General features: G+C 43.3%; 1 protein-coding gene across 1 annotated transcript in view; it reads left to right on the top strand.

Annotated features, from left to right (window-relative positions):
* The first annotated feature begins 10,530 nt into the window (after positions 1–10,530).
* LOC131884773 (putative transcription factor SOX-14) overlaps positions 10,531–18,198 on the top strand; it is a 22,989-nt gene continuing 15,321 nt past the window's right edge. Inside the window, exon 1 of the mRNA XM_059232650.1 lies at positions 10,531–11,663. Coding sequence (XP_059088633.1) covers positions 11,313–11,663 — 351 coding nt within the window. The 5' untranslated portion in view covers positions 10,531–11,312. The remainder of the gene's footprint in view (positions 11,664–18,198) is intronic.

Raw genomic sequence — 18,198 nt, forward strand, 5'->3', positions numbered from 1 at the left:
CCTCCCGAAAAATAATCTCATTTGACTGGCTCCCAAAAGTCCAGAGAGAATGGCTTTGGAAAACTGAAAATGCATTTTCGAAACCTGAGCGCAATCTCAGATTTCCCGAGAACAATCTTGTCTTTCTGTCTCTCTCTCTCTGTCTCTCTTGGTGTACTGTATTTCTTGGCGAGCAACTGTCAGGCTTGAACTGTCAAAAAAGCATATTTTATGCACATCTGCCCAAATCGCTTCACTCGATATGGTGTAAAACTTGTTGTGGAGAAGTTATTTTGCAACACATCCATAAAATAAGCTTGTTTGGGCGTTCTCCAGTGCTTCGACTACTGCTTCTACTACTTCTACTTCTACTAGCATTTACACTGCATCCACATTGAAACCACTTCAAATAACCAAAATCAGTTTATTCAAGATCTCTGGCGCTCATGTGGGTTGTTGCAGTAAAGTTTACTGTCGTACAAAGAAGCACTACTTCAATCGAGGGCTCAAATAAATTATATATTGGCTGCTCAAAATATGGAGTTTGCATCAAGTTCGTATTGCGTAACAGTGAGGAACTTAGCATACTACTTGCATGAATGCTATTGATCAAGGTTCGAGAGCATATATATATACAAGTATTGGACCCCAAATGATCCCCCATTCGATTGGAGGTGATGCCTCAATCAACCTTATGTCATGGTTGGCCGATGCAATTGCCAAGATTGGAAGGAAATCTCGCCGAATATCCTTCCAAAGAGAGCAAGCTTACATTAGCTTAAGAATGATTGTCAATATTTGTGTTCCATGGCTCTTGTCGCAGAACTGTATTTGACAAGTAGGACTGAAAAAGGAACAGGATGTTTTTTTATTGTAGAATCAATGGGTTAAGTTACCATGTGTGCATTTTTAACAACAAAAAGTTGTCCTTTTTTCCTAATTAACTGCACGCCTGTGACGAAGTACTGGGTGGAAATGAGTAATGTCATCATTTAAATAAGTGTTATCCGTTGACGAATAAAGGATGAAACCTTTCTGTTGGAAACAAGACCATTGCCAGCACTGAGACGGCTCATAAACGGAGCGACCTTTTAGAAAGAGTCAGATAAACCAATTGCAAGCAAAGGCTGACATCGGCAAGAAAGCGTGGACTACATACACAACCTTTCTGACCAATGAATGAAGAGATTATTGTACGGTGCTTCAAAATACGACTAGGATGTGTTCCACGAAGAGATGAGGATCGTCTATTATTCGGACACCAGACGTGTTAGACTGGCCCTAGTGTTAGTGCCTCAACCTACGTCTCGTTTTAAGGCGGGACTTTGATGATGGGATCAAGTCTACTAAGTGTCCTGAACGATAACGAAGTGGAGATTAAACTTCTCTCTTCTTCGGCGGCTGTTGTTGTTTTTACCGACCCCTGTCACCGATGCATCTCAGCCGGAAGTTATGTGATGGTTGTAGGGGAGGGTTAAAACCGGAGGATTCTTCCAAAATGCTACTGTTTCCCCTCCACCATCCATATCATCATCCTGGAGAGACATCCCGTACTCAAGAGAGTGAGAGAGAGAGAGAGCAAGAGAGGCGAACAGGATAGACTGAGTGAGTGAGTGAGTCAGTGAGTGAGTGCACACACCATATCCCGAGCGACTGGCTATTACCATGGCAGTAGATGAAGCAAGTGCAAAGCGAGTGCCACTCAGTCTTCTTCTCCTTCCTCCTTTTTTCTTGTACAATATCACAATGATACATTATTGATTTTCCCCTGGGGGATTCCAATCAGACGAGCCCAAAGACCAAAGCGACGCTTGGAACGAACACGAGGAGGAAGAAGAAGAAGAAGAAGAAGAAGAAGACAGAGAAGAGAGGAGAGGAGAGGGAAAAAACCTAAAAGGGAGCGTCGAAAAAGACCCTCTAAAAGGCCAACGGAGACAGAGACGAGGACCACGGTACAATCCGTGTGTGGAAGTTCCAACGTATTTTTGTTGTTTCCAAGACGCCACCAACTTGGACACACCGTCTAGTGACAGGAGCCATGGTTCCGTAATCCAATTATTCAAGTAAAGATTAAGGCCATGTTCTGGATGCCTGACTTTTTCCTCGAAAGATTATCCCCGCTTGGTCAACGGGATACGAATAACGTAATAATCAAGAAAGGAAGAACTCGGATTTGGAAGCTCTAGGAAAAAGCTTCGGAGTTGACCCAGGTGGACATCAATAATTCTGAAATGAGAGTCAACCTAATGGAAGGTGTGGGCGACTGAACAGTACAGGGTGTTAAGAAAGAAACGCTACACCACCTTCATATGTTGCCCATGGCTTTTGCATCAAAAAGCGAACTCCGGCGAAACGGGTCACAGTAGGTAAACCAATTTGCTTTTACATTTCAAATGACTATATTCATGTCAAAGAAATGTACACTAAGCACATGCATAACTAAGGATGTCAAGTACATGCTACAGAAAGCTGTACCAAGAAGGGTCATTCTGAAAAGAACAGTATTCGTGACTCGATCTTTCCGATATCGAGAGGCAACAGGCCATGAATTAAGTCAAAAGAGGATATTTCAACTAAAAGTCAATTTTTCACTGGATTGGTCCATATTACATCTTCTTGTGATTGATATTTTTCTTTATATCAAAAATAATATAATATAATAATAATAATAATATATCAAAATCCAAATCATATGTTTTCCATTCCTTTTGATACCCTTTGTATTTTGGGAAAATCACCGAGGTCGATTTTCACAAAACGCCCAAAAGCCACCGAAGATTTCATTTCAATATGTCCATTTGTCCTGCATGTGAGTTACTCATTCGCCATCAACCTTCTCGTGGGGTTCATGCAAGAGAAATGTTGGCTTGTTCACCATTGAACAGATGACTGCGTACACCATGTTCAAATACAAATATGAAATAACGCCCTATTTCCCAATTGCGCCTTAAACACTGACATGGAACATTCCAAACGACGTAAGCTGCCCAATAGTATGGCACACTTACTGTGATTAGCCCTCAACTCGGAATCAAAAGTGGCCCACAACTATGTCATGTACCGTGGAGTCGAGTCAATCTCCTCCATATCTGTATCGTCATAGTTGTCTTTGAGCCATCGTTGGGTAATCGATAGACATTCTTCATCATCTTGTTCCATTCCGCCCAACGTGAATAGATCTGTCCCGTCCCCTCCTCCCCCCCGCCCTCTTTTTTGGTTAGGGGAGAGAAGCGTCGGTCGAACCATCTCAAATGGATTTATTTTGCCAGACAGTCGACCCATATGAACTTACTACTGCCATAGATTTAGGGAGGAGCGACTCGAAACGCCCTGGAGGTCCCAGCGGGAACACGCGACAATCGGAAAAGGGAGCTCAGAGGAATCGGAACAGGAACAGACTCCTTCGGATTCGGAAAGAGAGACAGGCTCGAGAACCAATCGATAAGGAATTGCATTGGTGCCAAAGTCAATAAATTCCTCGGAGATCGATGATTTTTGGCCCACTTTTCGACACGGAGCACAATGTCAGAACGCCCTCAGATCATCATTCAATAGTGGGACATCTATTTCAAGTTCGTATATATTTGGTTTCGAGTATGTTACTGTAACGTAAGTGTTATAGTACTGGAGGGGTCGCTGACCAACGAGAGTCTCATTTTGAGGGGTGTGGTGGCAAATCAGGTTTTTTCCCCTTTTCATTTTAGAACGACCAACAAATACCTAAAACAGACATTTGGAACAATTTATGAGAGTATTCCGTGTTGAAAAATCATTTAGGGCCCTTTTCCACCATCATTTTTCTTAGCAACCCACTCACTTGTTCTGCAATGCTGCAGTGGAAAACGTCTGTTTTGTTAGGACTTCTTACGAGTGATTGAATCGCAACTAGCTGCAATGTGTTTTAGAGCATGCTTGGAAGACTCTTACGAGTTGAACAATGCTTCATTGGTCCTTATGCTGCCAAGTTGATTTTGTGTGATTTTATAGTGGCAATTCTGCGATGATTCCAAAAAACTAATTCATAGGAAGGACTCTAAATAGCTTAAATAACAACGAAAACTCATGATTTCTGTGATTTTCTAATTTGTTTCTTGAACAGAGATTTGATTTGAAATAGCTCTAAATCTAGAGTGAAGATGACAAAACTGCCAGCGGTCATCCGGTTAGATTGTATGCTTAAGCATATCCCTTTGGTTGTTTCGGCATAACAATTTTTCCTCAAGTTGGCCGAACCTTTTCAAAGGAGTCAAGATATCTGACGTCTTACCATGCATGCTAATATTCTGAAAGCTTTTAGTGAATATTCCAAAAGAAAGTCTATATTGCTTGTCTTACGGTGCCACGTCAAAGAGAGGCCCGAAGACATGTGGTTTTCAAGTTTGAAGTGGGCTCTTTCTCAGCTGAACGAAATCCATTCACAAGTTTATGTACTTAATTAGTGCGTAAATTATTCATTGGATGAGTGATGGATGAACACCTTAATGCTTACAGTAATGAATTTCGTTCGTCGAGGGGCTGTGACTGGTTTTCTGATCAAGAGTGCATATATTTTCACACAAACATCCGACATGACTTACCTGAGCATTGGCAGTTTCATCGCCAAACATAAGCGGTGGTTTGCAGTGTGAAACCCCGACATAATTCCTGATGGCCATTTTCAAGACAATCTAGCATGATATGAAAAGCGAATAATTGGGCCCGTTTTGATGCCCCACAATTATAACGGCGTCTCTGTGAATCATTGGTCCACTTTTGTAGAAATATGCCGGTGCTTAAATTGAGAAAATGAGCACGTCACTTCAGTTTGTGCATTCAATACCTACGTAAGTACACTTGTACACATAAGGGTCCTTTTGGCTTGTACAGAACAGGCACTAGTATTGGATAGTAGGTAGAAAACATTGCGATACGATTCAAGACATGGATGGTATGGGGCTATTTTTATTCCAGGGACTCACAAGATGGCCACAATGTGGCTTTGAGAGTTCTTGGATATTGAACATTTTTGGCTAATTGACGAACCATGTGATCTTGCTCCGATTCCTTTTTAGATATTTGATCGGGCATATCACCAAAAATCAACCACAGGCATGTGGCAGTTGCAACTGGATATGAGAAACCATGATTCCTCACACGATCGTAGTGATTGGAATTGGTGAGTGCTTGATGTCGTCACATTTGATATCTTCGCACCTACTACTGGGTTGGGAAGTGAAATTGAACACGTTATTCAGACATTTATTGAAGTAAATTTTGCTCATGGCAAAACGCCAAAACGACTCCAGATAATCATCGTTCTACGATTCGGAATTTCTTAAACATTATAGCTTAGCACTAAAATGACCATTGCTCGCATTGAGTTGTACCAAACAAAATGAACGAGTCGTCCGAGTCAAAGATCAGACGGATCGCGATCAGTAGTATACATTTTTCTAGTCTTTTTTAGTGTGCCTTGGAAAATTGATTAAAGACAATTAAGTGGAGTGGGGGAAAAAACACCAACTCACATACTTTTCCTCCCGTCCTTGTAAATACTATTGTGCTGTAGGTGGTTGGTGCTCAGTGTAGTGTCGTTACTGAATGAATTTACTGCGTACTATGCTAGCTAGCCTTTCTCTGCCTCTCGTGGAAAGAAGTGAGTGAATTTAGACAAACGGATGTTTCGTGATGATTGTGATTGTCGGAGGCCAAAGAGTATGTTTACGTACCCTGAGCACAGAGGTGGCAAATCTCTCACTGTCTCCTTGTCTCCGAAATCATTTGTCAAACCCCTTCGTTAATCAATTCAAAATTGTGAAATGCTTCGCTGGAAACGACGCCTGGGTCGGATCTTGTTCAAAAACTACGTGTACGTACGTACCTACGTTTCGAACATGGTAGAGTAGAAGGGGGGGAAACGAAAGAGTTTGTCCACCTCGTTCGTTCGTTCCCATGTGATTTTTCAAACATATATTAAAGATCTATTAGATTCGGTGGAGAAAGTGGAGAAAATATGGTCCATGGAGCTTGCTTGCTTGCTTGCTTGGCACCAACATCCGGGCGAAATTGAAATTGACGCTCTCGCTCGAGCTCTTTTCAGAGGCCCGTTTTTACCGTATTCAATGGCTTCACGACTTCGATCATTGGATCATTGAACTGGGAGGATTTCCAGGGGTGATTCGTTTTAGCAAATCTGATCTCATTCTTATCGTTTTCCTTAATTTAAGGGCCTTCATCAGCAGCATGACGCCCGATAGATTTATGATCGATTTGCTCCATTAAAGAGTACATCTTTCTAAAATGCGGTTTCTTCGCCGTACATAGCACGTACCGTATAAATATATATATAAAGATATCCAGTGGCCACATCTCTCCATCCAGCATCTTGATAATGATGAATTAAGACCAATTGTCCATTATCGCGGTGACTTTTAAAGTCAACATCATCATCATCTTTGTTCCTTTTCAATTTCAAGATCGAACGATCTGTTCGGAAAAGAAGCCACTGGTTTCCTCGACGATTGGAAATCAAAAACTGATTGGATTAACGAAGCAGTGGGTGATGCAGGTTTCTTGACATGAAAATTGGCACGTCTTACTCTCATATTTTGACACTTGAGCAATGCAGTGGTGATTTACAGTATAGTACAATGTACCACGTCCTGTCTTACTACACTACTACACTAAGTATACTATGCTGTACTGTACACGCTAGAGCTCGAGTGGCTGAAGGTCGACGATGTCTCCGAGATCATTCCAGGAACCACCTCCCTCGTCTAAAGTTGTAATTTCTGGCTTGCCAATGAACAACGAACGTACCCACCAACTTCAAGCACTTTCAACGGGTGTGAGCTCAGCTGAGTTAGAACGCAAGAAACGAACGAACCAACCAAGAGAAAGAGCACCGAGTGTCAAGACTAATTTGAAGCAATTCATGAATTGGAGATACTTAATCATTGCCATATCCAGATATTGGCGCCACGAGAGGCCGACGACCATTCAACATTAATTCCAGTTTGATTCAGACCTCAAATGGAGGAGGATGGAAGACAGGAAGAGCCAAGGAACGAACGAAGATCATCATTGGACGTTGTGGCCCGATGAAGAGGAATGATTTAAAGTAATTGTGATGGGGGCATCATCCTGCTGGCTGGGCTTTGGCTTGTATGTCGATTGCTCCCAGCTCGGTGGTTCAGGCAGGCCTGGCTGATTTTTTTGCATTCCTTTTGTAAAATCTTGATCCATGCCTCGTTCGCAGTTGCGCAACGTGGAGAAGATGGTAAAAAACGGTCCACAAGACAACATCAATTTACTCTAATGACCAAGCATGAATTTATATATGTCCATCTACGGACTAGCCTACCAAGCATCTAGCTACCTAAATGGCTTGGAGAATATCGTGAATTGCCCGGTTATGGTCAATCCCATCCAAGGACGAGAATCACTTGGTCAGAACAAGGATGATTCCATAACACACGTCACACGCGCTGAGGAGTAGCCAAACATTTTGTTTTGTCGAAGGAAATCTGAGCATTCAAATGTGCAAACACGCCCTCCCACCAGTTTGTGTGTACTCGCCCATCAATATAGTATACCACGCATTATATCAAAATACTTCTATACATAGACAGAGAGAGCAAAGGAACTGTGGTCGCCGGGTGTGTACATAAGGGACGTCGTGGATTGTCGGAAATGAATTATGAACATTCCCCCGTTTCATTGGCTATGATAAGCAACGACGACAAGTTTATGGCTCGGCAGCAAATCAGATTTATAATACCTCACACACACACACACATACACCTCACGTAAATAGTCTCGTTCCACAGTACACTACAGTGTACTGCGGTACAGGTACCTCCGGACAGTGTTTTCATCGCTAACAAACCACGTACGTACCTCATGATGAAACCATGACACTTGGCTATTATTGAGGGAATGCTTTTATGTTCAAATGAAAGCTTTGCGCTGGATTTCTGAGGTTAGTTTTTGTCAGAAGGAGCATTGACTTGGCCATAAATTAGTTGCTTTGGAGATGTTCAGAAACCTTAGTCGTCATAAGAGCGGTGACTGGTCTAAATTTGCACGACAATTAGTGACAAAAACAATTCCATTTTATGATTTTACGATCTGTTATTTGGTTCAATTTCATTACATTGTTTCCATAGGCTCAGATGACTTTTGGACGTTGAAAGAGAAAGTTCCTGATGATTTACCAGCTGGTTTGCCAATTTCAAGAAGAACTGGTTCAAATAGTCATTTGGAGCATCATCATTTTTGAAAGTTCATTTAAAGATGATTTATGCTCTACAATATATACTTTCATGCATTTCTTCTTTGTTTGCCAATTCTAACATTTGTGTGTGCCTAGCAAAACGGTGAGATAGAGAGCGGCAACAAATCGTTGGAAAACGAATATGAATCATTAATTTGAATTGATCACTATTGAATGGTTCGAAAATGCTTGGGAGTTGTAGTCGAAAGTCAAATAAGGGAGCTGGATGGACGGACGACGTGTTTGCAAATCAAATCATCTGTTGTTTGTATGATAGTAAAAGCCTGGAAGTGAGCACGTCGTAACTCGAAGGAGGGTGAATTGGCAATTTCCACTTGAAAGTTCTTTGACGAGTGTACAGTGTATATATAACGGTCCGATTTCGCTTCCTAATGTCAATCAAGTCATTTCATTGACCAATGTGGAAGCTGATTGTGATTTGGTAGTTCCGGTAGTGGCCGATAGGGGTCCACAGTAATTTACTGTTTCCTAGGGCACTACCTCAGTCCTCCAGTGCAGTTCACGTAAGCCTATATAAGTGTATAAACAGTTTCGCCTTGACAAGCATAACAAGAACACGTCTCTTGCTAGCAGAAATGGCAACATGCTTGCTTTCAAGGACGCTTGACAGAGTAAAAAGTGTGAACCCTCCCTCGCCTTTTCACCCGCTAAGGTCTGTCGTTTTTGTTGTCGCCTTCTCATTGGCACATTTTGCCCTTTTTCCTCTTCATTTTATGATTTGAATGGGATGACTTGAGTTCGGTATTGGTTTTTGCTCCATCTCAGGGATTACTGTCAAGTCTTGACGGTTCATTCAATCTGATAACTGAGCCTACGCTTTACACACCATGTCTGCCGTTTAATGCACGGATGGCCATGGCCGTACTGTACCTCATCAATGTGCAATCAGTTTAGCCGTTTTCCGATGATTTGATATCGGAATAGGCATGGTCGATGTGTATGTGTCTGAATTTGCCGGTGGTTTGCTATTAATGAATGGATGCCTTCCCATTGACATGTTCTTTGGATTCATGGCCGAGTCAATGTTTAGAATTTGATTGGCATGTAACAGTTAGTTACGTCCATTGGAAGGAGTCTCATTTGTCGTGCGCTACCCGCTCTAATGGTGAAGATGTTGTAAGCGGTTCGGTTCGTTCACATGTCGTAATTGTCGTTAGCAACAGAGCGATGACGGAGAGTGCGTAAAACGGGCCCTCACCACCAATAGTACGCATACTCACCACACATGTACGTACACACATCCGTCGGTCCGTCCGTACACTAATACATACATACACTATACGTTCGTTCGTTCGTTCGTTCGCTCATGTCAGACCCGAGAGGTGCGGGCTAGCTAGCTCACGGATTACTTGGTTGATTTATGTCTACCCTCCTCCAAGCAACGGTACGCCCAATGAGCTACATTGCGTGCATGAGCGTGCTCCATGTAGGCATATGTGTTGTGGCAACCTGCCAAGCAGCTCACCTGTGTGATGATGATGATGATGATGATGATGATGATGATGATGATGATGATGATGATACACGTTCCTTGGTTGATTTATGTCTACCCTCCTCCAAGCAACGGTACGCCCAATGAGCTACATTGCGTGCATGAGCGTGCTCCATGTAGGCATATGTGTTGTGGCAACCTGCCAAGCAGCTCACCTGTGTGATGATGATGATGATGATGATGATGATGATGATACACGTTCCTTGGGCGGACGGGCCCTCTCGCTTTTTATCTGAACTGAGCGCAACCTTGAAAGTCTTAGGTGCCCGTTGGAATTACTCCTCTGAAGGACGAACGACTGTCTCTCTGTGTGTACGTAAGTACGTAGTAGATGTCCGTTGGAGGACTCGCCAAGGACACGAGAATTGCTGGAGCGTGTGAACCTGGCGTGTGGTGGGATTGGCCCTATCAATCCGGAAACTCCAGGCAACACTCACAGACTATTGTATAACTTCGAGGGCCAGGACTCCTTGCCAGGTTAGTAATGCCAGGTAAGGACTCATTTAAGATTGCTCTCGAAAAACGTGATGTCATCCAGACCTTCATTGAATCCACAGCTAGTCAATGGAATGAAAAAGCATTTGGGGGGTTGCGCCTCGGCCAGAGTCTAGTAACCTGAGGTAGTTCGTTTAGCTCCCGTAAGTTTGACTGGTTTACAGGAGGACACACAACAGAGGACCGTTGCTCGGGCGAATGATGATATGCCAGGACATATTATCCAACACCACAAAAGCAACGGTACCCGAGTTTTTAGACCCCGAGCAAGGTGGGCCCGTTTGGAAGGGCATAACGGTTCCAAACTGTGGATGTGTACGTGTGTAATATGTATTGTATAGGTCCATAGACCTGGGCTGATGTGGTGGTACGCACATACCCAGAGAGTCGCTCAGTTCGTCCAAGAAGAAGGCGGCAACAACGGTGTTGTCTATTTTTTATGGGATGACGCCAGACTGTTACGTAGGGAGGGAGGGCGACTTCATGATGGGCTGGTCCCGAAATTAGGTAGAGCTCCTGCCCGGCGGGAAGGCGATGAGTCGGACGCATTGAATGTTGTACGCATCCATCTCGTCAGTTCTGGATCAACCTCGTTGATATCACTACTAGTTAGCCGGACTAGAAGTGACCACCCCGAGGTCAACCCAAAACCCGCTTGGCCTTGATCAGGAAGAAGTGCTGGCTGAGGACGAGGCTCAACACGCCCCTACCCCCCATTAGAGTGTTCAAAGTGATCCCTTTTCCCCAATATCCACAGAAGTGTCGATTCCAATACTCTTCGAATCAATCTACCGTTATCATTATCATCGTTTTAAGTGCGTTGTTGAGTTCGTGAAAGAGCAAAAGCCCTCTGAGCTGATCGAAGTGAGCATTCCCCCCCTTAGTCCCATCCCCTTTCCCCTTTTGTCCTGAATAGAATCAATAGACGTATCCAAAATTAAACAAGAGTATAGTACTGTTCGCTAATATTGGGAATACAAACTGGCCTCCACGTGGTTGCATGAAAATGGTGAGTGATTGCGTGAATCTCCGAGTGTTGTGAACGACTTCAATATCCCGTGGTGAAAAACAATGGAGGATTCCATCGAAAGGAAGTTGGCTCTCCTGGACGGCATTATCATGGACCTTGATCATGCTCAAAACGAGGAAGACCAAGACCAACATAACCTTCAACTATTGCGACAACAGCAACATCACCAACAACACCAACAGCCTCATCATCATGAACAACAACAACAACATCATCATCATCATCAAGATCAACGACAGCAACAACAACAACAACAGCATCAACAACAACAACAATCTATTTCTTCAGACTTAAGCACCGTCCAGGAATCGAGCGGCGGCCGAGGTGATGCTGTTTTCAGAAGCATGAAGATCAATGATGAATCCAAAACACCTTATTCAGACGCAACACAGGTAGGAAACGAATGGTGTCAGTGTCGCTATGAAATGGCAATTTCCGTAAGACTTCATCCAATGACGTTATTTGAACTCATGGTCACACTCTGATCCATATGGTAGTTTATTGACCCATTTGGATGATCCGTATGCATGAACGTATAAATTTTGAATTTATTTCTTCCCACCCAATATTTTCAAGGGTTTCATATGCTAGACTATCCAAGTAGATAAAAAACCTGGCCATGATGAGGTTTGAATCTAGGAGGAGAGGAGATCCCGTCTTGGGATTCTTGGAATGACTTACGTTCGTTTGCGTTGAGGTTTTCCGTTCATCCGTTTTCAGGCACATGCCATAAAGTGTTTCCCAAATTAGTGCCAGCTCATGCGGCTATTCCCTTCTCTCCCCATATTTGTGTTTGATCTTTTATCGAGCCTCTTGGCTTTTGCGCCTTGTGTGTGTGTGTGAGTGTGTGTGAGTGTGTTGATGTAGATGTGTTTGTGCCGCTGAGTCTCTCCCATTATGGAGGGGCAAATTAGACAGTGGTTTGATAATTTGTACAATATGTCGTCTTCATCAAGCAAGAACGTTGTGGTTATGGTGGTGTAACTTTGGTTGATGCGTCCGTCCGTTCGTTCGTTCGGTCGTTCGGTCGTTTGACAGCAGCAGGAACAACAACAACAACGACCAACGTCGTCTTTCTTGAAGGAAGCTCACTTCTCTCCAACATTAATCACGTCGTGCTTGAGCCTTTTTCAAGAACATGGTGTATGTGTACAGATATCTCTGTTTTCAGCCGCATTGCTTTGAACAATTCACCCACCCCGAGTACGATAATCCCCCAACTCATGATAGTGTTTTCCCTTCACCACCGCCGCCCCCTAATCTATCTTGTCTTGGAACGTAGAGAATGTCCTTTGATTTGTGCCCACAGTGCATAAGAAATGACGTCGAAAGTATTAGGTTGAACCTATATAATTTAACACTCATCAACGTAGACCCAGAGCTAGCATTAGAAGGGCTTGATGAATACTTTAAGGCAATCAATACCTGACAACAGAGACACGTGGATACAGTTCCAAGACACTAAATCAACTTTGTTTGAGTTAGTTGGATGGAACCTTGCGTTGTGTTTTCATATCTAAGAGAGAGGCCAACGGCCAATCAATACTCAACGCGTCTCTTCGTATTCTGTATGATTTCATACATACTGAATACTTTATGTAGGTGCGGACTTGCGAGTAAATCTTACCTTGCTCAATCTCATGTGATGTTTGACGATTAACTGTGCGTGGTTCACACATCAATGATGAAACGTGAATGTAGAATATGAGAAAGTAATTTGAGAAGAGAAGCTGAGCTCTATCCATCCATTCTCTGAAACCCTAGTCAGCCGAGTGAGTAGGCACGGAACCATATCAGATTTGCTAGTGTTTGTCCAACATGGCCGGCTCTTAAGTAAACCAAGACCATTCACACTCGTTGAACATATGAAATATGAATCTGTCAGTGGCGTGTGTAGCATTAAAGGAATGGCTTAATTGCCGTCACGGGCCTCTCGATTTGTCTTTTATATGTTTTTCTCCACGAGGTGATTGCTGCAACCCCCCTTTTATCGTTGGGACTATACTGTATATACGTAGTAATGCCGTCTTGAATGGTTTCTCCTCGGTGTCTTGGTAGGCAAGAGCATTGCTTGTTGGCTGTCCAATTATGTGTAATCAGCCATGGTTTACCTTACTATTACCGGCACTGAAGGCAAATCGTGCCCAATGGAAGGAGGCCATTCAATATTAAAGAGAGACGGTGGAAATCGTTGTTTGGCTATATCGTTCAAAACAACGATGAACTCCTCAAATTTCGGGAACACTCCGCCTAGCTCCTTATTCTTTACTCGTCAAGATAGAGTTCCGTGTTGCCTCCTCCTTGGAAATGGACCCATGGCTTTACCCTTGGCAAAAGTACTAACCATGTCCATAAGTACGGGGGTACTTGAAACCAACAACCACTATGATGATGACGACGACGATGATGATAGGAACAACATTGCTAAGGACCGGTCTAATCATAAAGAAAGAGCCCCATTTTCCACCAGCAGATCAACCAGCTAGCGAGAGAGAGAGAGAAAGAGAGAGAGAGAGGGAGAGAGAGAAAGAGAGAGAGAGAGGGAGAGAGAGAAAGAGAGAGAGGGAAGAAGAAGAAGAAGAAGAAGAAGAAGAAGAAGAAGAAGAAGAAGAAGAAGAAGAAGAAGAAGAAGAAGAAGAAGAAGAAGAGAGGGAACCGAGGAAGAGGGCATTTTCCTCAGGAAACGAGCTCATTTCCATATGAAGACAAACTTTCGGCGTGAGGAGATTCAATTTTCTCTGTGCCTACTTTTATGTCGGCGTAGGGTTCACAACAAGAATTGGATGGGACTTGATCGAGCAATTTGGGCATGGTTCGACAACGGTCCGTGAATGTCTTGCTGTGGTCCACAAAACAGGAGAAATATGTACAATAACCATCCTTCGACCCTTGTGGTGTCGAATGCAGTTTCGAAACTCAGACGATGCGTAAAACTAGCCGCAGACTGAAGGCAGAAGACAGTGCCATTCATTCTCATTCATAAGCAATGGGGCACTTCGTCTCAAGCCAGCGTTTTCCGTTCATTGATCGTTCTTAAAAGTAGTATTAGTAGTGGTTGTGGTGGTGGTGAATGTTGCAATTGGACCACTTGAACGTATTTCTACTTGAATGGGCTGTCGAGGTTGCATACACTTTCTATCTTGGACCAAAACCCAGACCGTTACCAAGCTCTGTCAATCTTTGCTCGAGTTTAGTAAATGATCTGGAAGTCTGCGAGACTTAATGAGAGCAGAAACATCTCCAAGGTTTGCAACCACTCAAACGTGTCCTCAATTATCGTTGAAAGGGTGGAACCACTGGAAGTGCCAAATTTCACCCACTGAAAGTCAGATGATCTAATTATGCATCACACTCGACAGTTTTTCTCCGGTTGGCAATAAAGCGTGACGTTCTCGGCAATTTGACACTCAATCAGTTGCACAGATACCATTTTCCCGTCTAGCCCGAGAACTTTTTCGAGGCCAGTGCCAATTATTGACCCACGAGCGGGGCTTTGCTTTGGTGTGAGAAAACAGCCCAAACCAATGAGAGACCTACCATCGATGAGAGCCTGGAAATGTCCTTAAAGCTCCTTGAGCCTCCTCGGGCTTCCATTGTTGCCTCTCGGTGAGTGCGTGATGGTGCGGGTGTCTGCATGTGGGGCTCGATTCTCGATGATGTTAGTGTTGTTAGTTGTCGTTGCTGAAGGCTAAGTACCTCCAAGTGTATTGCGGCCAGGCAAAGGCCGCCCAGTTCTTCACTGTTCTTGGCAACAGCTGCTGCTCCCTTGTTCCCAATTTGCCTCCTCCTTCTCGTCTGACTTGGTCCTCTTTTCTGATGTTGTTGCTGTTGTTGTTGCCCTTCTTCTTCGTGTGCATGAAGCAGGACCACGATGAACGCTAAAATCAGCCTTGGGCTGCAACTCTCATTGATGGGAACCACGTTTTGGAACGTCGTCATTATTGTAAGTGAAGGCTTTTTAGGGACACAGCTGCTGTGAATCACAATTTGGGACCTCCACTATCCCCACCATCACCAACACCTACCGTAGAATCAAAGCTGCTTCTGGTACTTCTACCGCTACTACTACTACTACTACTATTACTACTGCTACAGCCTCTTCCGTTCTTTCTCTCTCCCTTCCTCAAACACATTCACAGACACCATCATGTCTTCAGAGGCTGTGGAATCAAAGTTGCACGACTGACTCACCATTATTCCACAAATGATCAAACTTGCTCGGGCATTTCTGCCCGGTTTACTACTACTTTTGCTCCTGCTGCTGCTGCTACCACTGCCGCTGCTACAATAATGAACTTAAGAACATGCGCTTCTCCACTCTCTGTGGGTCAATAGAGATTACATTTTAGCCACAATATCGTGTCGTTATCCATTTATAGGCATGTTTTTTTCGAAATCAAGACCCCAATTGAGAGCAGGTGTTTTTTCCACTTGAGATTACCAATTCAAGAGGTAGTGGTTAAAAATCGTACTCTATATGGAGTCAGGTCGAGTACTTTAGTAGTGTTTGAACTAACACCACTTATGTGCTAACGCGCTTGAAAAACGAAATCTGGATCGAATGAAATGGCAAATGCTTCCTTCATGTTTATTTCATGAGCCTACAAGTCAGATTCATTATTGACAAGGAAACTGACTGCCCCCCTTTGGTTGAAACTTTTTCCCCCGAAGCATCATCTGTCAAAGCATCAAACTCTCCGTGAATATATTCCAAAGTTGCATGGATATTATGGAGGCATAGTTCTACCTTGCCCTGGAGTCGTGCGTGAAGAGATATCTCCATCTCTCTTCAAGATGTTCATGTTACGCCTCATTGGAGCAAATCCAAGGACCCTAATTACTCCGGAAGAAATGCTTTTCGAGTCGAACAAAGTAAGCCAGGCAGGCAGCAAACAAGCAAGAGCATACGCACGTCTGAATGTCATGTGGTTTTTATTTGGAACATGCAAACAATTTGTAATTAAAGCGACATTTTGCAGAAACCCCCGAGAGTTCTGCATTGTCTCGCTTTATGGGAATTTCTCTTCTCTACCATCCATAAAAATGCCCCGTCCACGTTAATTAAGGCCTCTAAACTACATCTCAGGGTTCACCCATGAACCAGGTTGAATCTTCAGCAATTTATCTAGACAAAAGAAAAACCTACGTGACATTTTAGAAGCAACGTTTTTCCCAAAATACGAGTACTCATGTCGGACTAACCTTTGTTAATTCCATATTGAAAATGCCTTTTTTGGTCTGGAGGACCAAAATGTCAGGATTTGCACCTCATCCCCAATCAATTTCGAATCTGCTTTGAATTTATTTTCACCGGCTACGTTAGACGAGGAACTACTAGCACTTTTTCGGCTCAATCCACGTGCAAAAATGGAATCAGACGGTTTTGCCACTTACCAAAAGACTGACTTTTCGCTCCAGTCATGATGAAGGGAGTTCAAGCGCCTCTTTTGTGTCTAGGTTATTGACCCGACGAAAGCGGCCGTAAAAATGTCTGCAAATATGAACGTTTTGTCACTTTGCGTGTTAATGATCCCGATCTTTGTGCAGATTTTCAACCTCTTTTCACCGCCTAGTCACATTGAGTTGGAGTCTATTAGCGATTGTATTAATACATACAGCATTCACCTCTTTGCTCCACGTCGTGCTCTAAGTGAAAACAAGTTGCTTTAAAGACTCGGCGAGGTTCTGCCACCTCTCCAATATTAGTCGTTCATAATTTCATCGACCAATTGTCTGCTCGAGCCACGGAAGCCGATTCATTAGTGGCCTTGCGGTGAAGCTTTCAATCTATCAAGAGCTATGAAGAGTGAGTTTTTTTTTTTAGTTCGACTACCGTATGTACATATATAGGAGTAGAGGAAGATAGTAGGTGATGTAGAGCGACGTTTGCAACGTCCATTTATCTTGGGACGACACACCATTTGAAAGTTTGAAACAAATGCGCTGTTGCGGTGAGTGTGAGTTCATTTGTCGGATATTAGAGCGAATATGGGCTTGATGGTGGTGGTTGTACTGTTGTTCTTCAGCTTCTTGCTTGTTTGGCACTGAGAAACCAGTTTGCAAGGTGCTTCATTATTCATGGCAAATCCATCATGGGATTCATTCCCAGAATCATTATTTATTTCTTGTTCCTATGCAAACCACTTCAGATTCGGCATGGATAATAGATTTCCTCTTTTTGCGCCGAACATTGGTTGGCAATTCGTTGAAAGAAATTCCGCCATTAATCAAGTCAAGAGACTTGTGTTCACCAACTAATCACATATTCTTCTGAGTCTCATGTGTACGAAGAACATGGCGACTGGACCTAGATTCAATTAGAGTCGAACCATCGTACACCTTCATCGAAATAGCAGAGGCCAAAGCAGCAAAAAAAATCCCCTCTTTGCCTCCCCGAATTTGAACGAGCTCACGTGTCAACCCGAGCTGATCATTGAGACGGTTCAATGCACAAATGAAGTTGGGAGATGCGGGATTTTTTTCCTCCTCGAGGTTCGTTTCAGTTTCGTGATGAAGGAGAGGGAGGAAGACGACGACAACGACGTTGGAGGTTAGTTATCTTCAGTTGCAACGAGAAGTCTGTTTCTGTCTCTTTCTGGCAGCTTGGGGTCTATCTATCTTTTTAAGACTACCCTCTGAAAAGTTTTTGTGCCCTCTATGACGATTTTTTTTTGAGCCAGGATGTCTATTTCCTTTGGAACTCTAATCTTGTTTGACTTCAAAAAACTGCATTTTTTTTATCCAGAAATGTTTCGAAGGAGTGGACCCTAGGAAATCATAGACTTGCGCAGATATTTTAAACGGGGTTGTGAGGTTCAAATCCCCAACTGGCCTTGAAATCTTGTTTCATCAAATCTGAATTTTCAAATCAATGTCTTTTTGTTGATTTCAAGGAATGTTCCCATGTGCAGTTTTTTGCATTGGACT

The sequence above is a fragment of the Tigriopus californicus genome, chromosome 8, assembly GCF_007210705.1.
Source record: "Tigriopus californicus strain San Diego chromosome 8, Tcal_SD_v2.1, whole genome shotgun sequence".
NCBI lineage: Eukaryota > Metazoa > Arthropoda > Copepoda > Harpacticoida > Harpacticidae > Tigriopus > Tigriopus californicus.